The following is a 22441-nucleotide window of genomic DNA, read 5'->3' on the forward strand; positions in this document are numbered from 1 at the left end:
TCTTAATTTTGAAACAAAAATGTTCTGCTTCTGGCAACAGACATAGTAGCATTTCTAATGTTTTTTAAACAGCTATTAATGTAGTCAAGCTGTGTTTTTTCTTCTTCTGTGTGCAATCATCTGCTCAGTGGTGCACTCTATAACTAGTAGCAGGAGACAGAGGAGTGGCCTGCTGTGATTGATGGGGCGAGGCCCTGCAAACTGAAAGAGTCCCATCTGGATTAGGTTTTGGGAGCAGTCAGATGTTGAGAGGGAGGTCAGTAAGCCTTGCATTAGCTCCCCCTCCTTCAACACCCCTATCATCCACACTCATACACACATTACATTGCTCACACGCCCTCATCCATAATTGATGCTTGCTTTGGGCAGATGCTGTATGGCCTGGGACTAGAGCAGCTGCTAAGTTTATGGAGGATAAAAGGAGCAGGATGGTACAGCAGGTATTTTCACTTTTATTTTCACTTGAAACTCTTGATTTTAGTCAAAACAAGGTGTTTCTTATAACCAGCTGCACCATTGCATGCAAGACTTCTAATACATGTTTTGTTGCTTAGCCATTCTGATGGAAGGCAAACTACACCAGTGATTATGTATCTCTGCTGTGCTTGATATATCTAACGGAGCTGTTCTTACAACCAGCAGGCTTACAGAGCAATGTTGCATTTTTCTTCTTTGTTTCCATGCCCTGAGGATATGATGCAGTTTGGCTCATTTAACTACTGTATGAGAGGCTTTCTCTAAATGTGAATTATCTCTTGCCAAAGAAAGAAAATGCACCAAACAGAAAATAGAGTAAAACAAACAATAAACTGTTAGTTAGGCTTTAAAATGCAGGCAAGCAGAAAGGTTTTCATTGAATAAATACATTTTTATGCTGCAAATGTGTTTTTAAAAAGAACGCTGTGTAAGTAATGTTTTCTCTACTCTGTCTTTTGTGTACAAACATAACAAGCTTGCTTTATTATGTTTTGACACTTTTCACACATTTCTTAATTATGAAATCCTTTCAGAACAGAAGATGCTGAAAAGGCATGTTGAGATCTGCGATACTAGGAGCATTTTATATTCTAAGCTTTGCTTCAAATGGAGTAATGTAAACGTATGGAATAGGAGCAACTTCACTTACCTCCATCATGAGAACACTTTCGGTTTTTTGTTCTTTAGAGTTCAACATTTAACCGGAAAGCAATAAAAGCTGATTTTATACACTGCCACGTAAAGCATACTTTTCAGTTGAAATGTGGTTTTCATTAAATCTCAGGCCAGAACATTTAACAGAGCCTGACTGTCTGCCATCCTTTGTTCTTCTTTCTGTTGCCAACAACTACTTTATTAAAAACCATGCACAAAGCAAGCATTAAGGGGTCATTTAAACTTAAAGATACTTGGATCTGAGTCTGAAATGACAACTTCTGTTTAGCCTCTCATGCCTAGATTGTTTTAAGCAACATCTGTGTACTGTCATCCACAGTTTTGAGATTGCTCTAATACCTGAATTCATGGGCTAATTTAGGATCAATATTTCCTGTTGCTTTCAAGGCCATTGCATATTCTAAGATCAATTAATTAAACCTACTATTTCCTTTATTCATTTTAGTTCATTTTAAGTGACTTAAGAATTTTTGATTCATTAAAATCTACTCAAATATATCTCAGTTTTGTGTAGCTTGGAGTTTTTGTTAACCACATGTATATATATTTGTTAGTTTGCACTAAATTCTTCTTAGCATAAATTTGTATTCAAAACAATGAGCTATTAGCATGATACCTATGTAAGTAGTAAAGAATATATTTATACCTGCATGCTTTTATAATACCTTGTAATATTGTCTGCTGAATTCATTGTGATTCAAAAATTCACACTGATTTTAAAGGCTATAATAGGCATCTGCTTTTAAGAGAATAACAACTCAGATTCATTGTCATTATCACTTTAAACTTATAGCTAGCAGTAGAATAAACATGTAGTTGTGGTTTTTTTTGTATTTTTTTTCCCAAAAACAATTTAATGAACACACAATGCCTGGAATGATAACCTTGCTCGCCAGTTTTCTACTCTAAGCTTATTTATTTATTATGACAAAGCTGTAAATCCCTGAACATGTTGAAGTTTCATATATATATATATATAATAATAATAATAAAACCCTTCACTGCTTATTTATTTGTAACCAAGGCCCGATTAATAAGCAATCCAAACCTCAGTTTAGCAAGTCTAGTGAATGAGGTAGAAGAGCCTCTGCAATATGAAGGTAATTTCCAGTGCAGTTTGCCATTTCATGATAAATCTAAATAATGAATTATTTGGAGTTGCTGGTAAGAAATCATATAAAAGCTCAATCCTCTTAATTAAATATTAGCTGTAATTAGCACTAAGTGTAAATGCTTTGAATATTAATTAGGGTTTCATGGAACTGCTGTCAATGTTAATGAGAAACAGTGAGGGTCTCACAACATCTGTTTTAGGACTCAGAGTAGTACAAAAACCTTTAGATCAAATGCACCTGGACATTAGCTCTTGATCCCTTTGTTACAATTAATGTTCTTTTTTTTAACAGCTGCTGACTCTAATGCCATGTTTAGCATCTAACATGAAGGCAGAGCCCTAAAGATCAGCACTAACCAGCTACTGTGTTTCAAATCCAGCAAGGTGAAAATGCTTGCATAGGCAGAATTCAATTTGCTGTTGTTCTTTCTTGCTACTTGCTGAAGGCTGTCCTGAAATAATTCATTAAAAAAAGTCTAATCTCCCTTGCATCTGCAAAATACTTATTTACCATTATTAAATGTCTATAGTGGAATCCATTCATTATTGTTTTTTATCTTTTTTTTAAAGTGAAAGTATAAAATAAAAAAATAAAAAAGGGACCTTGACGTTTTAATATAATAAGGTATATGTGTACATTTACAAGTGGTTTGAATGTCCTTTTTTTTTTTTTTTTAATGGCAAGTTTCAGTGTAACATAAAGCTTGGAAATATTGTATATATCTGCCAATAAAATTTACTGACTTAACCAAGTGAAATACCTAAATGCCACTGTTTTCATTTTAAAGATCGGTGAAGGTAGCAATGTAAACTACTTGCTCAAGGCTGTACAGTAAAACAGTAGCAAAGGTGGGATTAAAATTAGGGAGGTTTCGAATGCTATTGCTAAATCTTCATTTTCTAGGACAAAGGGAGTGCCTTTTACAAAGCAAAATGTAATTTTCTCTTCTAAGCCTGCTGTGTACCAATGTTTTTTCCTGTGCTGTGATATTGTAAATTTTTAAATTTAGCTTAGGCCGAATTCAGGTTAGATCACCAATGTCTGAGTTAGCTGAAGTTGGGTGGAACTATCATTAGCTATGAAGTGCAAAAGAATGACTTCTATTCATCAGGTCTATTTAGAAATTAGGAAATCAAGGACTGATGAATAGAAATAACACAAATCCTTAGAGTACCCCTGTGCATATACTTGTATATGTTGTGGTGGAAAAATGACAAAGTATTATAAGTAAATAAATAAATAAAATTACTCAAATATTCATTTTTATATTACTTGATAGTTAAAGAGATAATTTTCTCCTGTAAACCAGCTAGCCCATCTGAGTTTTGGAGTCCATAGTCCCAGTCTTAATGGCCTCTAAGCCTCTAATGCTGTATCACCTGTAACATCATACTTTGGACATCATTTATATAGGTTCCAAAAGATTGTTCTGTACATTTCTCTCCAGTATCATTAGTATTTGGTCTGAGCAGAGCATTTAGTCAGAAGTCTCTAACTGACAGGTTAGCATGATTGACTTCCTAGTTCTACATAAAACATAAGGATGGATCTATCTGTAGAGATATCTGGTTTTAATGGTACAGGTGTGTTGTAATATGGAAATGAAATACTATTGTCTTCAAATTTATATAACCTTTAAAGCTCTCCAAATCTATTTCTATTAAGAGACCATAACATAAGAGAAAAATTTTATGTTAGTAGAAGATTTTAAGTTGATGTATTTTTTTAATATTCAAATATTTAGTATTGTGAATCTCAGAAATTTAAACATTTGTGGCATGCAGTTGTTCAATACTGTGTACCTCAAAGTAGTTTTGAATACCACATAGAGCATTATTTCATATAAATATTTTCAGGTGTGTTAACAGAATACACCCAAATTCCCCTCTGTGTGCAGGTTGCAGAGGAGTTCTGCGGAGGGTAAGTCAGAATGGATCCCAGACCATGAGCTAGCCTTACCAGAGCTTTGTATTAGCAGTTGCACTTGGAAACATTTGGAATTAACTAAGCTTTGTCCCTTTTCCTTGTCTGACTGGAGGCATTAGTTGAGGTAAGCTTTCACTGACTTTTTACAGTTAAAGAACAGTCTACAGTTACAGATTCTAATTGTAGTAAGATTTAGTAAGGTTAGGAAAATGGATTTAACTCAGATAGGAAATATTCTCCTCAAGAAACAAACATTGTGCCCTTTTCAGGCCAGCAATTGTAGCAAAACACTATCATAACTTTCTAAATTATTTTATCTCACTCCACATTTCTTCTTCCTTTTCTTTCCCCTTTGATCTTCACAGGGTAATCAGGAAGCTACAGCACCTCCTGACACAATGGCACAGCCTTACGCCTCAGCCCAGTTTGCTCCTCCTCAGAACGGTATCCCTGCAGAATACACAGCCCCACATCCTCATCCAGCTCCAGACTACACAGGCCAAACCACTGTTCCAGAGCACACGTTAAACATGTACCCTCCTGCTCAGACACACTCTGAACAGAGTGCAGCTGACACAAATGCACAAACTGTCTCCGGCACAGCCACAGTAAGTCAAAGTTTTGCCTATTTTTAAAGCTATGTATTTCAAGTGATATGTGTATTTATTGATAACACTAATTCTTATGTACACTTCACTTGTACTAGGATTACCGGCAATTTTAACATTGATAGTTTATCAATGTTAAATTGATAATTGTAAAATGTTGTTGAGATAGGAGAATATTGTTTCTCTGCTTTTGGAGTCTCTCAGGCAGTGTGGGAGCTCTGTAGAATCAGTATTTCCTTTTCAGTAGCAGAGAGACAAACTGTTCAACAGCAAGTCCATGAATCATATAATAACCTTGGACTAAGTCTGATCTAGGAAAATATTGGAAAAGAACATTTGTTAGTGTTTGTTTGGAAAAAAACAAACAAACAAAAAGAAAAACACAAAAAACAGTAACTTATTTTGTAATTTTTAACAAGCTCTGTATCTTTGACAAACAGGAGTATAAATTTTCATATAAGTATTCATTGAATGATCCTAAATTAAAATTACTTAAATAACTGCATGAATGAGTATTGTCAAGAACATACCTGCAACACTATATTTTCTGGAGAGTTTTTCATGCAGCCTGTACCAAAGTTGTGTGTGGGTCTGTGCTCAACAGAGCAGAAATGTTAGGCTTTCCTTCTATGTGAGTTACATATGGAGTTCTGAAGTGTTATGAATTATGCAAGAGACTCCTTGGATGTCCTTATCTTGTAATTTAAAAGTCACAAATTTCATACATTGATAGTTTAGTGCTTCTGTCTTAGTTCTAGATTGGAACCCAACATACCCAGTGCTGTCAGCTGGCAGATTTCTGAGCCACTGAGCACCTGCATCCCGCATGTAGGATCTACACAGAACAGACAGCACACTGCAGTTTGAGTATATACTTGAAGCATCCCTACCTACTAGCTGTCATTGCTCTCCTTGCTTCAACCATACTCCATCTCTCATCTTACTGCCCCTTTCTCCCCTTGAACTTCAAGTTTCATGCATCAGGGCAGGAGGGAGAGGGAAAGTGTGTAATGTTAAATTAGTTGCTTTGAAGATCTGTGTATCTTGCCATGTCACTAATTTCTTTATATGGATATGAGCAAGAAAGAAAAACACTAACATCTTATATTCTGCATCTAGAAGACTAGGAATTACCTAGGGCACTTCCATCTTATTCATGTGTTAGCCTTTGAAAACGGAGAAGGAAGTCCTTGAGCCTTTAAGAAAGTAGCAAGGTCATCACAGATGTATCAGTACCGAGCAAGCCCACATGAGTTTTGTGCCACACCACATTCAATCACATATACCTGAGGGGGCAAAAAAATAATAATAAATACAAAGGAAAGAAAGAGTATTCCTTGCTATTATGAATTGAACCGTGCAGGTAGTCATTAACCCCTCTTCCTGTAAGGAGATGCCCTTGCAAATTAATTACCCAGTTTTGTGTTCTATGCAATAAAAACTTAAGTCCTTTACTTTTTGATTTGGCATCTTTCTATTGCTCTAACTTGCCCTTTGCTGTAGCGGTGTGAGGACATTTCAAGTATTCAGCTCTACAGGATTCCCTCTTATAGATCTGTTTGCTAAGTTAACTTCCTGGTTCTTTCCAACTTTTTAAATTTTCTTCCATAATTGTTTTTGCCAACTGTTGCCGAATGCCACTGTCATTGGTTTAGAACAGGAACTCTAAGCTGAATAGGTACTCCAGAAGAGGTTGGATATTGATTAAAAATATCATCTTTGCCATTGTCCTTTTCTCATTCTTTCTATATCTTGCTATTTCCCTTGCTCTTTTTGACCGCTGCTGCACACTGAATAGATCTCTGTGATGCCTAGCTCAGCCTTTTTGTGTTTCTGAACTGTTGGCCTGTTGCTGTTTGGTTCTGAAGTAAAAGACTGCTGCTGCTAAAATCAATGGTAAAACACCTGTCTATGGAGCTGGAGCTGGAGCTCATCCCTCATCATTTATTGCTTTCAATTTATTGTGTTTGCTCTCTGCTTCTTCATTTTTTAGTTTGAAGGAGTGTTTGTCCCTCTATCAGAAAAGTTGGGTATACGTTTTTCCAACATTTTCTGTGGTAAAGACTGATGAAAAGAAATCATTTGGATTGTCTGGAATGCCCATGCTTTTTCCAAGTGTTGTATTCAATACTAGTTCCAGCAAATTCACTGATTCCCTTGAGAGTTTCCTACTTCTGAGATGCTAATAGATTTTATTGGAATTTGGTTTGTATAGTTTGCTATACGGTCTTCTAATTTCCTTTTTGCCTTCCTGACATGCAGTTTGCATTTTACCTGTCACATACTTTCTCCTTTCTGGCTCCACTTGGAGTGAACTTCCATCTTCTGAAGGATAACACTGCAATACTACTAACCTTTTGTATTTGGGGAATTTCATATACTTATTTGCTCTTTTTATTATGGATCCTTTTCTTGCCTTCCAGTTTCCTTTCTTACAGAGTAATGTGTACAACTTTGTTTTGAGTAGTTCCCATGCTGTTCATAAAGAATTAGATTTCCTTGCTTTTGACATTAGGGTGCTTTTGAGAAAGTCGTTATTAAAAAAGTGTGTATATATATATTTCTAAATTGCAATGTTATATTGAAAGTTGTGGATACTGTCCCTCCTTGGAAAACAGTACACTGAAAATACAAATTTACAAGAAGTGTTTCTATGTGGATCTACATTGTTCATGGTACCCTTGACATTTAGCATATTATTCACCAGTTTTACAAATTTACAGTCAAATATTGTTTGCACAATTTAATTATGGGTACCTAGATCTTTAGTATTGCACTTAACACACTGTAGAGACATTATAAATAGGTATATGGAGATGGAACCTAGGCATTTGGGTTTTGTAATATTATGAGGGTCCACCTCTGTACATCTCTTTGTGGGTTTAATATGTGTCTGCATTTTGAAATAGAGCTTCAGTAGCACTGTGTCTACATTTTAACTCCATGTGGTCTTTACTGTTGAATGAAAAAATGTTAACGTTTCTTTCAAGTTCCTGCTAGCTTTCTGAATAGTTGGTTTCCAATCTTTAAGAATTTTAAGTGGAGTTGATTAGGGAAGGTAGTGGTATTTTTTTGGTAGGGCCCAATATTTTTACAGTTTACTGTCAGTAAATTGTGTTACTTGCATTGAAAAGAAAAACGATTGATCATTCACAAAAACAATATTGTGGTGATTAATGTAGATTAGATAAGCTATTTGAAGCAAGACCAATTTTTGAGTTTTCTTATTTAAGTATATACTTCTGTACATTTGAAGCTGTATATGCCACTAAAACTGGATCTTAAAATTTCAAAATATAAAGCTAATAAGCTGCAGGGCAATTTCCTAAATTGTAGAACAGTTATCAGGAGTGACTTAATTTTATCTGTGAAGGACTTAATCCACACTAAGGTTAGACACATACCCTGGCTTTGTCTGCCCCTTTCTTTTTGTGTCATTTTGTCTGAAAGAATCGTACATTGTAGCTAGAGCTCACACTGGGTCTTGTATAACCCAAACCACAGTAAAGAGATAAATAGAGATAAAAATAAAAAGTTGCATACAACTTCTCTTGAACCCTTCACTGCAATGCAGAATGTGATACTGGCCCAGTTGGAGCTGATGTCAGTATTTGCATTCACTGCAAATTGAACAAGATTCCAATCATCAGTTTTATTACAGCTTTACAGTTTTGTGCACATTAAAGTGCTATTAATATAGGAAGTCTGTAGACTTGATTTTCTTATGAGCATAATCTATAGGCTTTAGTAAATGTTTCCTGAATAGTCTTTGATCATTCAGAACCTTTCAAAATGGGTGTAAAGCCAAAATGGCAGTGCTTTAAACAGTCTTGGAGTTTGCGCGGTACATTAGTGAGTATTTTCTTGATCAAATCTAAAATATTTTGTTGAGAATTTAATATGAAGGAATTTTTTTTTTTTAATTTTACTTTTTATAAGAAACCATTGCACCAACTCTTTATACATTGAGTTTCTCCACAGAACTCACAATATGTGAAAATAATGCTCCAGATATCTTTTATCATTTGTAGGACTGACTTTCTGTGCACTCCCAACTGCTTTGGGCATCTCTAATTAGTTTTTGTTAATTGAACCAAGCTACTCTGTCAACAAGCATGCCATTCCTTACACTTATCTCTTAGTTTCATTCCAAAGTTATTTTCAGTTAAGAACTAATATTTTCTACTTCTTGCTTTTGCTGAATTTTACTATAAAGCACACGGAAAATTGCAAACAAGAAGTACAAAACTTTCTGATATTGTTAAGATTTTACTTTTCTACATGTTGTGCATAACTAGTTGAAATACAATTTAATAGAAATCAATTTAGCAGTGAAGATGTGGGATTAGAAATGCTCTTGTACTTGCAAAATGTATTTCCTAGTACTTTTTTTTATGTGTTATTTTGATAAAATAGTGTGAAACAGTGTTCTGTTAGGACAAGTGCTGGAAATGAGTGGTACTTAGTATGTCTACAAATTACTAACTCTCTATTCAGATGTTATTAAACAGGAGAAAATGTACAGGATGAAAGGGAAGTAAATATTTAAAGACAGGATGATTTAACTGAAACAATATAAAATCATCTGTACATAATAAAATACTGTCAAATTCTATTTTGAGTCTTCTCTGGTTTTCATCTTTTGGATCAATATGTTTATTTAAATTTAATTAAGGAAGTAGTATATTTGAGCATATGCATGATCAATACTCGTCCAGCACTGGGTTCTCCTGTAAGGTTATTTAAGCACTAATAGGCTTTTGGAGTTGCATAGCATCAAACATACTTTCAGTCATAAACAAAAATAGAAAATTGTTTCTTTCCAGAAGGATGGACCAATGATAATAGTGTTATAAATCTATGATGAATAATGTCTGTAAATTTTTCAGTGTTTTTGAGTGTTAAGTTATAGTACATATTTTAAAGGATTTTAAATATATTTGATCATTTTTTAGATATGAAATCACCTTTTACATGTATATGTATGCAAATATATTGTATGTGTGTAATACGGCTCAGAGAGTAAAACTTTTTCAACTTTTGCTTCTTTTTTTTTTTTTATGAGCAAGTTCTATTGAATTCAGTGCCAGATGGATTTGTAAATGCAAAGGGCATTAACTCTGCATGTGTGAGGAAGCAGATAATAGTAGAGTAAATTTTGTTTCTGTAGTGCTTCCTATTCTGTGCATTATACAATTAATAGAAGCAAATAGAAGCAAATTTGTATTGTATGGTATGGTAAAAATCTGATTTGTGCTGTCCTGAGTTTTATGTGTGTGTGTGTATAAAAAAATATTCTCCTCTAAAGTTAATTATTCTTCTGATTTAGGATAACCTTGAGATCATTGTGTAGCCTTGGACTGTGATTTCACCAGATTTCACAAGCTGAAATGCGTTTAATAATTCATGTGATGGACAGGCATCTTCCAGGGAAAACACAGTTGCTTTGTGATGTTGGTGGTTCAGTGCGTAGTTACCTTCTGTCTATGTTGGTTCTGAGTCAATATACAGAGCATGGCATTAGGGGATACCATGTTTCTGGAATCCTTTCAAATACATAGGGCAGAGGTGTGGGTTGTCTGTGACCATTGTAGATGATGAGGTATCTTTCTCACAACTCTTGTGCAAAGGGTAAATTTCAGCTTGGTTATTACCAAAATTCCTCCTGTAGCACCTACTGAAATTGACACTGTTCTGTGTGAATATAACTGATATGCTAGATAAAACTGTTGTTACAGTTGCCCTGCTTTAACTCCAAGTTTTGCATGTTCTTTGAGATCTAATGGTTTGAAATTTGATGGTTTCTTTGTGTTAGTTGTGTTCAGGTTTGTGCATTCCTTAGTCATGTTGTAGATGCCTTGACTTCATATAGGGATTTGGTAAGGCTCAGTGGTACACTGGGCTGAAAAATCATTTACTGTGTTGAGCTTGGCTGTTTTGGGAAGAAAAAGATACATGCCTTTTGTTGATTTTTGCACTAATTTCTATGTTAAGCTTTTTAATAGAAAAAAGAAAGATAAGAAAACTGACAATAGGAGGCATTTATAGTAAAGTGCTTTGGTGCATCATATAAGCCCATGGGTGGGTAGATTGTTGCCATTGTTTTCTGCAATATATTTTTATTTTTTTTCCTGCTATGTGCTTTATGCAAGTGCCTGGGGGACGGGGTGTCCTTCCTTCCCCCCCCTCCCCCCCCACCTTAGTCCTCCTCTTTCTCTCCTACAGGAGTTGGACTCGATGATCCTTGTGGGTCCCTTCCAACTCAGGATATTCTATGATACTGTTTTCTCCCTGGCCTGCCCATCTCCTGAGGATGTAGGATACATTGCTCTTTGAGGAGTTTCTATTTTATGTTAAATGATAGGCTATATCCTGTTTGGTTTAGAAGTGTCCATCGGTTGTTCTTCTTCTCACAGCAGATTATCATTGAAGCAGAGATAATTAGAATGAAATATTCTGTAATTTGCTAGTTCATCATGTAACTATAGTTGTCCTCATTAGCTTAGAGATAAACTTCTTTGACATCCACCACACCAAAAATGTTTATAGAGAGTGGGACACTTTTCAGTACTGCTGAGTTCAGCTGGTATTATCCTTGTCATATTCTGCTTTTGCATGGTAGGTTTTCCTAGTACATATGGAACTGCCTCTTGTGGCTTGGGAAGAAACAGTGACTAGCTTGTCTCCATGTGTAATTCTGTCTGGAAAGCACATGGAGCAGAATTGCAGTGCAGATAACCACGTCAGTCATTAGATAACCTCTACATAGTGGCACTTTTGAGGACTGTGCTCCCTCTGTGGAGCAGCTAGGAACTTTTCACCATGATGTTTTTTTCACCATGACTGTCTTGCAGGTCAGATCTCCCCATGGATGGATGATTTTTTTCCCCTACTGATGTCAGTGACCCAATTTTTATTCCATTTTAATTCCATATTTTTGTCTGTACATGTTTGTCACCAGCATGCTATGCTAAATAGTTGGTAATATGTTGATAACTGTTACAGCAGTGTTTATTCATCTAAATCATACCCTGCTGGTGCAGGCTATTGTATCAGCGTAGTGTGCTATTTCAGTTATGCTATCTATTATATTTGGTCCCAACTGCTACTTGAATAAAATATTTCAAGAAGCTTGTTTCAACACCCTCACTGCTCTGGAACTGCAGAAGCAAACAGCCTGGTCCAGCCCCTATTCTACAGTATGGTGAAGAGATTAAAACTGACATCCCAAATAGATAACATAATGCTGTGCGAGTTGGGTGAGGCATGATAATGTCTTGTGATCATAGGCATTATTGCTTCTAAGAAGCTCCCTGGCTGAGAGTCCTTCTTGTAAACTTTGTAACTATGCCCCCTGTGTATTTCTTTGCTTATGCTAAAGAATTGCACAAACATACTGCTCACTTAAACATCTGTATTTGTCAGTGGATACTCTAAAATAGCTGCTTCTGCAGAGCCTCAGATACACAGAACCTCAAAACAACTGATTTATACGAGACAGTTCATGAAGTGCCTGTTCATATTCTTAGTTGTATTGCCTGGTAAGAAGACAGTCACCCCTTTTTTGGTGTCACTGAGTTAACTTGGGCATTGCTCTCAGAACGTATCTGTCATGTGTCAGTAGGTATCTGGTGTCAGGAGAGCATCTGTTAAACAGTGTTGTGGGCAGCTGATTGTACCACTGCATGCACATCAGCTTATCTTGTGTTCTGAAACTGCAGTCCTTGGATCCTCGTGATCTAGGTGTCATCTCAATTTCTATTTCCTTTTGATACTCATAGTAAGAGGGGATTGTAAGCAAGGTACTGAAACAGAAGGCAAAAAGGGTATTTCTGTTTTTTTTTTTCTGAGATATTGTTAGTTTAACTTCCTCTTATTATTTTTTAATGCTTGAAGTTGGTGATAGTGCACTAGTAAAGCATAAGCACAAAATAAATTAAAAAAAACAAAACACCACCACAACCAAAAAACCAGCAATTAGGAAAGCAATAACACTGTCATCTCTAGCCACATTTGCTCAAATAAATTAGTTGATTCTGTGCTATTGAATACCTCTCTGAATGTTTATTGTGGGGCAGACTAATACAGCTCAGATTACTTGAGCAAGCAGTACCAGCCAACACTAAGACATATTCAATGCACAAAAAATTGCAGAGGTATTTTCAGTGATATTGTCAACCAGAGACATAGTGGTATCACTCCAGCTTGAACTTTCCTCCAACAAGCATTACCAATTAATTTCTGATCTGCCAAATTTAATTGACCAATTAAGCAATTTAACATTTTCTTCCTGGCTGGTCCCAAAAGAGTATTGCATTTTATTTGTTTTGGTTGATGTTGATTTTTTAGTTTTCCTGCTCCTTCTGTCGTCTCTTGGGATCTTTGCTCTCCATACCAGTTCTTTTTTATTTCTTTATTGACTTTTTCTTCTCTTAGCAGTCTTAAGTAGCCATGGCATCCAAATGCTTTGGCTGTTCTTCAGGTTTTGATGTCTTGAGAAAAACATTTGTTGCACATTTTGCTGAATAAACTAAGCATAAATTTCAAAGGGGACCTTGACGTGGTGAAATAGCTAATTACAACTCACTTTATATTTGACCTTCTGCATCTTACATTATAACATGCTAATTAGAATTGATCCTTATTTATATGGTGGATTTTTTTTCCTGAAAATTAGCTCTCATTTTCACTAAATACAAGAATGTCTCTGCTAGATTAGGTAAAGCTAATGAAGTTTTCCATTCTCTTGTAATTAGCCTACAAACAGCAAACGGGTTGTAACTTTAGCAGAACTCAATTTCTCCTTGCATCAAGACTTTGTAACTGTGATACAAACTTGTATATTGTCAGGAGCACTTCATGTGATGGCATGAGGAGAATGTGTTGGTAATCTCTCGGTTAACCAAGAACATCCTCCATTCCTTGCTTGCAAGAAACTGGATCTTCAGAGAGAAGTCAGAACTGTCAGGTAGACCATGCCGTCCACAAGATGACAGACTAACAAGGTTTGTAGCTAAAAGCTATGAAGATCATTCCAAATGGCTCCCTGTCTTCCTCCTTAAATCATGACCTAGACAGGCCGGAGAGTTGGGCAGGGAGAAATTTAATGAAATATAACAAGGGCAAGTGTAGAGCAGGATGACCATGAAGCAGCACTGTGCCCTTGTGGCCAAGAAGGCTAATGGCATCCTGGGGTGTATCCGACGGGCTGTGGTTAGTAGGTCGAGACAGGTTCTCCTCCCCCTTTACTCTGCCCTGGTGAGACCGCATCTGGAATATTGCATCCAGTTCTGGGCCCCTCAGTTCAGGAAGGACAGGGAACTGCTTGAGAGAGTCCAGTGCAGAGCCACGAGGATGATTAAGGGAATGGAGCATCTCCCTTATGAGGAAAGGCTGAGGGAGCTGGGTCTCTTTAGCTTGGAGGAGACCGAGAGGTGACCTTATTAATGTTTATAAATATGTAAAGGGTGAGTGTCAGGAGGACGGAGACCAGGCTCTTCTCGGTGAAATCTAATGATAGGACAAGAGGCAATGGGTGCAAGCTGAAACATAGGAGGTTCCCCTTAAATGTGAGACAAATCTTTTTCACAGTGAGGGTGACAGAGCACTGGAACAGGATGCCCAGGGGGGTTTTGGAGTCTCCTTCTCTGGATGTTTAATATACATATATAAAATAATTGCTAATATTTAAAAAAGAATAGCATAAATGCAAAAACCGTCTCTACTTTTGCTTGCTTCTTGTCTGCTTTTAATCTTTGAGTGCATTTTATTGTGTTTTCCTTTCTATCTTTATGACTCTTTAATTCCTTTTTATAATATTCTCTGAATTTTCCACTTACTATGTTATTTTTCAGTATAACTTCCTTGTCTTTGCTTCTCATTTCTTCCCAGTTTCTGACCATTCCAAGATTATCTAGTATTTTTTCTTTTATTTCTGCCCTCCACCCCAACATTACAAAGCCAGCCACTGTTGATTTTAGTGTGATGTGGAGAAAATATGTAATCTTCTGAAGGGTATACATAATTGATGTGGAGAACATGAATTCTCTGGTATTTCTCTATCTAGATTGCTGCATCTTGCTGGGTCTAGATGCGTTCTCAGCAGGTATCCCATGCAGTTGTGTTACACTATCAGCATATTGTACTGCCTTTTTTTGACTTAGAAAGACCCTCAAGGCCTTTCTACTACAGACCCCTCAGGTCATCTACTACTTTTTCTCAAAAAGATTTTCTGTATTTTCTTTTCCAACAGACTCTTTAAATCTCACTCACTGAAACCGTTGTCATTTCCATTGATCTCTTCTTTTCCTGAGAACAGCCTCTGAAATAAAATCAGTCTTACCCCAGTACACAAATTCTGAGATGCCTGTTTGAAATCCATCTCCACATGACAGGAGAATGGATAGCACTCTTCAGATGCTTCACAGACACAGCAAAGAGGTCTGCAAAAATGCTTGTGAGAAGGGGGGACTTCTCATTGGCCTCAGCCATGAGGTCTAATAACACTGCCAGTGTGTAGACAAAGTACAAAAAAATTCACTATCAGTGGAACAGAGGACTTCAAAGATTGCCATTGAGAACATCTCAATACTTATATATTAACTAATTCTGAGACGAAATTGGCACTGCCTCCCAGCTTGCTATACCCCAGAAAGCAAGAATGAGGGGTTTCTCTTGCTGTGGTTTTTTGGTTGAATTGTAATTAAAATACTTTTATTTTTTTCTCTGATTTATTAAAGGAAAAAAAAAGGCAGCACAATGTCTTCTGAGTCAGTCAAAACGGAAGAGAAGAATGATTATACTTGGCAAGTCATTTCTGTGCCTGTGCTTTTTTTTTCCTGCTGTTACAGAAGGTGCATCAAAAGATGTCAACTATTTAATTTAACAAGGATTCATATAACTTCCAGCTGCTCAAGAATATTATCTAAATATTTGATTTGAAAACAATATGTATACCCACACTGCAACATACTGAAGTCATGATCACCCAGCTATCCAGAAACATCTAACTGTCTGTGCTAATTAGTGTGTTTGCAGATGAAGCTTCTGTAATGGGAGCTTCAGATAATAAAAGACCCAGTGCTTTGTTAAGAGAAAGCGTGAGATCGAGAAGTCTACCAAACTGAAAAGAAACTATGTAAATATACTATTTACAGAAGAATTAATCTTAACATGAAATTATATTCAAAACTAAGTTCTGTGGGTTTTCACACACAGTGATAGTTTAGGCCACAGAAATTTTCTTACAACTTATGTGCTTGCAAATGACAGCTATTCTATTGCTATTTCCTCAGAGTCCTTATTCTTTTGTTTTTAAAGGTATGGAAATACTTGAGTTGTAATGAGAAATATTTTTTTACAGACACATTCCTTCCCCTTCATCTCCTTTATTACATAGTTTTCAAGTGTAGTGTCACCCAATTCTATGAAACAGATGCCTAGCTTTACCTCAGAATATTAGTATTTCCTTGCCCTCATACATAAGCTTTTCATATATTTTTTTTCTTTAAAGAAAAACTGGCAGGGACAGGTGGCAAACTGCCTAAACCTACAGCAGGAAAAAATAGTGGAACATTGCTGTATGAATGTCACTTTTTAAATATAGAACGTGTTCTAGTTTTGATAAATGCTATTACTTTGTGTGCAAATCAATGTATTTGAAAAAAAAAAGCTAGATGATGTTAAACAATAAAGAATATAAAAGAGAGATAGCTGGACTGTAAGCAGATTGAAAATCTTTTGTTATGTTAGGAATTTCTTAACTTGATAAGCTTAACAAATATTATAGCTGGTATTTTTTTTTTTTTTAGAAAGCTTGCCTAAATTCCTGTTGTGTGTATGTTTATTATTTCTGATAAAGTCAGAAAGTTAAAACTTAGAGGAGCAGTCATGTTTTCAAGGTTGAATGATTTCTAGTGCGTGAACATTGATACTCATGAGCTGGTGATACTGTAGTGTAGTAAATTTTCACTGTGCTCCACAGTACCTTCCTTTAGTGACAAAGAGGAATCTTAACCTTAGAGTTACTAAGCTATTTTCACTTATAACTAAAAGTATTGTTCATAATAATCTAATAGAACTGTTTACAAAATTTTTATATTCAGAAATAGATACCTGCATAGTAGGATCCTGAGTTCATGCAGAGCATCTGAATAGGAACGTTTGCTACTTTTGCTACACTTGCATTAGATGAATGCCATTTTAACTGAGTTCTACACACTGAGACATCAAGCTTAGGCTGAAACATCCATATGTACTGGTATCCATAAAGATATGTGGAACTGGGTATTATTAGGACTACTTAAAATCTTGTTTTTAAGGCAGTTAATCTTTAGCATATATGTGTAGTTATGAAGCTTTGGGACACTGCAGGCTCCAATCATTGTAAAAAGACTGAAGTTAACATACAGCTAGATGTCTGAGACTGGCAGTATAGGTACTTGTGAAATCGCTCATGTATGAAATAAAAGCACTTTCACACCAGCATAAAATGTTGCTATTGACTTCTTCCTGTCTCCAGCAAGCATTTCCAATTTCAGGAATTCCTTCCTCTCGTTTTGAACAAGGTTCCCTCTTTTCTTCTTCTTTTATATGAAGTGTTATAGATCTGTTCCTTTATCTCTCTGTTGTCTCTCAAAAGAAATGTACAGCCACTTCTCTTTTCAGATATCCTGCAAAGTGAATTTTCTAATGATTCTAACTTGTTTTATAGATAAAATGTGTTTGATCAAAGTTACTAGTGTTTGAATCACTGGTTCTGTTCTGTGCTTTTAAACAGAAACAACTGTTTTTTGGTTGTTGTTGGTGTTTTTTATTTATTTATTTTCATTACAAGAAGAGAAACTTCTGTTTTCACAAGAGCTTTTTCAAATACTCTTAGTACAGCAAATTTACTATATCTCAGACTCCAAAGTGTTCATCTTAACCCAATGCATCTCATTTTCTGCCTGGAACTTTTACCTAGATGAGGTTCAAGGACTTGGCACATTTGTCTGGGGGTTTTTGAAAATCAAGATCCCCAAACAGACTATTACATGCCCAGAAAAGTAACATGTACTCACCGTGTGCTAGATAATACTGATTATCCTAACCATGCACGTGCAGTAAGTCTGGTCAATAATAAATATCAGTCATTTTATATTTGTCTCTTTCTGACTGAATAATGCAATGGCCCCACTAGCAAAAGATGTATGCCTTGGCCATTATATAAAATTGCTTTCTGTTATCAGCAGCTGTTTAATATTTCTGTAGACAATCTTTTCAGGTAGCAAAATGAGTCTAATCTCATTATCTCCAGTTTTCTTAATCTAGACACTGTTAATGTATTAGTGCAAATTTGGGAAACTTTCTAATCCATTGAATTGTTCTGACGAATTTCAGATCATTTTGACCTGCTAAGTGTAGAAACAGCTAGAAAGAGCTAGCTAGCATAATTCAGGAGACTGTTATTTTTTATTTTGATTTAATTCACTCTGTCCCATCCTTTTAAGCTTTTTTTGCCTTCAGTGAGAAGGAGGGAGGGCTGGTATTCCTGAATGTACAAACTCTGTATTTTCATCTCTCTCTCTCTCTCCCCTCTTCCTCCTACCCAGCCCCTCTCTCTCTACTGTGCTCCCCCTCGCCTCCACTCCACTCTCCTTCCATGAAGATGAATGCTACTTTGTCTTTTTTTACAAGTAAAAGGAGGAGTATTTCAAGTAAAAGTGATTTATTTATTTATTTTCAGCATAGAGTTACTCATTTGTGTCCAAGAGATTTGTAGAAAGTTATCTTTGTGTATAACATTGTCATTCCACAGGTAGCAGCATAATCATAAGAACTTAGACTATAATCAAATCTTTTTTTTACAATTTACTATTCAACAAGCATTTTAAGCATAGTTAATTCCTTTCTGGAAAGTTGTATGCCTTCTGGTGTATGTTCTTGATGCAATTGAAAAGAGGGGAGCAAGGCTCACTAGTGGTGAGTTTGCTGAAATGCATGTCCACCGCAACAAGCTCTGGACTTACTACTAGGAATTATTCTTGGTCATACTTTTCAGACGAAGAACTGGGAATTGACTATGAAATCTCCAAGACTTTCTTGAAAGCGCTAATCCTTTGTGGATACTTTATAGCGCGTTGCCTTACTGATCAAGTGCAGCAATCAAGTGTGGTATTTGCTCAACAGTATTCATTAAGAGTACGTATTTCATGCCAAACATTATTTACATGTGGGTTCCTTGGTGTGTAAATTGGGTAGTACCCAGCTGATAAATTTGTTGTTCTTACGTTTGCTAAAATATCTTTGTATCTTGACCTTCTTCTGATAAGCTTTATGAAATCCATATCCAAGTGCATATTTAGGCTAATTTTATCACTAAAAGAAACAGCTCTGAGTGTTAAGGGTGAAATTTTTCTTCTTTGTATGCTTCATTCTTATCTCTGTAGTCATGAATTCACTGTCCACTCTCCTGAGTAGTAAAGGCTGAGTGGGGAATACACAAAATAACTGAGGCTCATGTTAATACTGCAGGAATATAACATAAAGGTTCAGCGTACAAGCTTGTTGGAACTGATGAATTACCTTGTCACAGAGATGTAACTAATGTTAGGAAATTTTACTGTTTTTTTCGTTTGTTTGTTTTGGTTTTTTCCTTTATAGAGATGTCGCAGCAGCTGAACATGGATGTATGGCATGCTGTGTTACAGCCTCAGGACCAGAATGTGTTGGCTGGATGCTTTGGTGCAGCTGAGGGACTAAGGGGTTTATATTACTAGCCGGTGTCAGGGCATGAGGCAATCTATTGGAGCACTCTAGGGCTGCACTAATGTGATTTTTGAATACAAGAAGACTTTGTTTTCACTAAAATTTCTGACATTTTACTGGGTGGTGATTCCTTACGTAAGGGAAGTTGAATTTCATTTCCTACCACTCTTATGGGGTAGCACAAAGCAATTTGAGAGAGAGGGAGCTTACAAGCTTGTAGTCTCAAATGTTGAAGGTATGTCTTTAAACATGGGAGTTCTTTTAATGTGGGGGTGGACTATAAGGCTGAGATATATCTCTGAATATGATGTTATTGCTTAAATCCAGTGTGATCATTTATTTCATGTTGAGTTTAGAGGATGATTCCCTCTGAGCTTCTCATGAAATGATTGATTTAATTCTTGTGACTGTTTTGTGAACTTTTGTTGAATTGCAATTATTGTCTTTTCCACTTTTGCAAAGGGGGACCTAAGGTACAAGGTTCAATCATTGTAACTGCATAACTGTGCAGAAGATCGGAAGAGCATTAGATCCCTTTTTCCCTTCATGTGGAATTTTTTCCTATGGTCCTTCCCCTCTTCCTTTTTTCTTTTATTTTCCTCCATATCTCAGATGGCTGTGGAAGAGGAGGATAATGCCTTACCACTGCCACACACCCCCAGTAGAGAGCAAAGAAATGGCAGGCTTACCCCTGCCTTGTAAATATGCTTAGTTATGCAGTGTTATTTTAGTTACCCATAAATTTTATGAGAATGCTTGTAAGCCTTTTTTTTTTTTTTTGGTAGGTTTTAATACCTCATATTTCATACTGATTCACCAGGAAAACAATATTTGCAAGCAACACTGTATTTGTCCAATATTTCTGCAATACATTCATCAACTGCTGAATTTTTCTCAAGCATGGCTATGCATATTGCATGGGGACATTTAACATAGGATAAATACTGCCTGAATTGCTGTATTTTGTGCTTTTTTGTTGTTGTTGGGTTTTTGTTTTTGTTAAGTAGAGGAAGTGGCATATGGTTGCACAATCTGACTTCAGGAGTACTTCTGTGTATTGTTTTGCTGTGATATGTAGTTGAATATCACAGAAAACAACCAATATATTTCTTGTTTATTTAAAAAATCATTTTTAGAAAAAAATTGCACTAGAGGATCTTCTTCACGTTGTCATGAGACTGCATTAGAGAGATCTGGCTAGGCTATTTTATTTATCATTCTAATGGTGGAAAAAAAAAGTTTTAATTTGCATTAAAGATTTTCTTTAAAAAAAAAATAAATAAAGACTGTATACTGGCGGTTCTAAATTCAGGTAAAAAGAAATTATAAATGTTCCTAAACAGTGAGAGCTAAAATGCGGTGCAGTATATGAGCTTTCAGTTTGATAAATACTTACTTATGAGGTCATAAATACTTGAGGTACAAAAGGTTAATGCAGTGTGAAAGGCTGTAAAACACAGTGAGCAACCTGCTAGATCATAATGATGCATTAGTACCTTTCAGTATGAATGCTAGTGGTTATAAAATCTTTGGGTTGAATTTATTCTGTAATACAAGAATGTAAAGCCAGAGTATCTTCACTGTGTAGTTGTACTTATACTTTTACATTTATTTCTCTGTCTCTCTCTCTCAGCAGATATCTCTGTTGATAAGTGACCGAAGAAAATGATTTAAAAACAAACAAACAAAACCCATTTTTTTGGCTAATACAATTTCTGAAGAGCATATATCGTAGGTGTACTCTGCATACTCAAAGTAAATAATAGAGTAATACTTGATTTTTTGCCTTCTGTGTATTGATAGTTTTCCATGAAATGAAATACATAATAATACATAGAAGGAACAAAAGGGATTTAAATTCTGTAAAGCAGAACGTTACCTGAAATTTACCTTTGAGGAGAAAGAGAAATATTGTGCTGAAATATAATGTTAAATTCACTAAGTGAGCATTTACTGGATGGTAAAATTGACTTTATCGTAATAAACTATAGAATTTCTCAGTTTTAGAAGTCTGCTGCAGTTTATAGTTATGTCCGATATGCTGATGCAGCTAGTATTTCTCATTTAATATCTACCTCTCTGAAGTGTTAATTTTCATGCCTTGGTGATCATTGCTTTTTACTGAAGCAAATTACTTCCTCTTATTCCAATATCAGAGTTTATGACAGATTAGGATAATTTTACTGTAGTTTATCTTTTGAGTCAGTTCCACTCTTTTCTATGGACTGCCATGTCTTGGCTAAGCTAAATTGAAGTAGTTAATAAAATCTGAAATCAAATATGAAAAACTTTTATTTGCAGACATTTGATACTTGCTTTCAGCCTTCTCTGCTCTATGTTAACAAAAGAAATATTTTACTTTTGATTTATCTTCTCAATTAAGTACACCTGCATCTGGAGGACATTTAATAGTTTTGCAGAATTCAACGAGGTAAATATCTACAGGAAAATATTTGATATAGATGCATCCATCTCCTATTGCAGAAGCCTGTGTATTTCTTTTTTAATTGTTATTATCTTTTATCCTTTAGATGCTGAAAAGCAACGTATTCTGTTCTTATTAAGATATCATTTAAAAGTTTATAGTGTTTGGTTTGCACAAATATATCTCTAGTAAGTCTCTGTAGTTTATTATTTTATAATTTAAAATTAAATTTAAACTTGCAAAGAATACTGCAAGCAGCTGCTGCTCTGATAGAATTAGAACAGTACAATGTATTCTTTCCCAAATACCTCTGAGTGAGAGAACAGAAAGTGAAACATGCATCTTGTAAAAGCCTGTGCAACATCTCTGAAAATAATGCATTTCTTAATATGAATTTTGAGATGGTTTATTATATTTTGGGACAATTGGTCAAGCTAGAAACCCAAATAACAAAGCTCCAGGGGACC

General features: G+C 35.7%; 1 protein-coding gene across 20 annotated transcripts in view; it reads left to right on the top strand.

Moving 5' to 3' along the window:
• Positions 1–22441, top strand: part of RBFOX1 (RNA binding fox-1 homolog 1) — an 868680-nt gene that overhangs the window by 713255 nt on the left and 132984 nt on the right. For 17 of the 20 annotated variants that reach the window (XM_080557058.1, XM_080557064.1, XM_080557047.1 and 14 more), the window contains one exon: positions 4559–4801. In XM_080557058.1, coding sequence (XP_080413184.1) covers positions 4559–4801 — 243 coding nt within the window. Of the gene's footprint in view, positions 1–265; positions 441–4558; positions 4802–22441 lie in introns of those variants that run through there. The other 3 variants (XM_080557057.1, XM_080557053.1, XM_080557050.1) reach the window with 3 other exon arrangements.

This window comes from Anser brachyrhynchus, assembly GCF_964034855.1.
Source record: "Anser brachyrhynchus genome assembly, chromosome: 15".
In the NCBI taxonomy this organism is placed as follows: Eukaryota; Metazoa; Chordata; class Aves; order Anseriformes; family Anatidae; genus Anser; species Anser brachyrhynchus.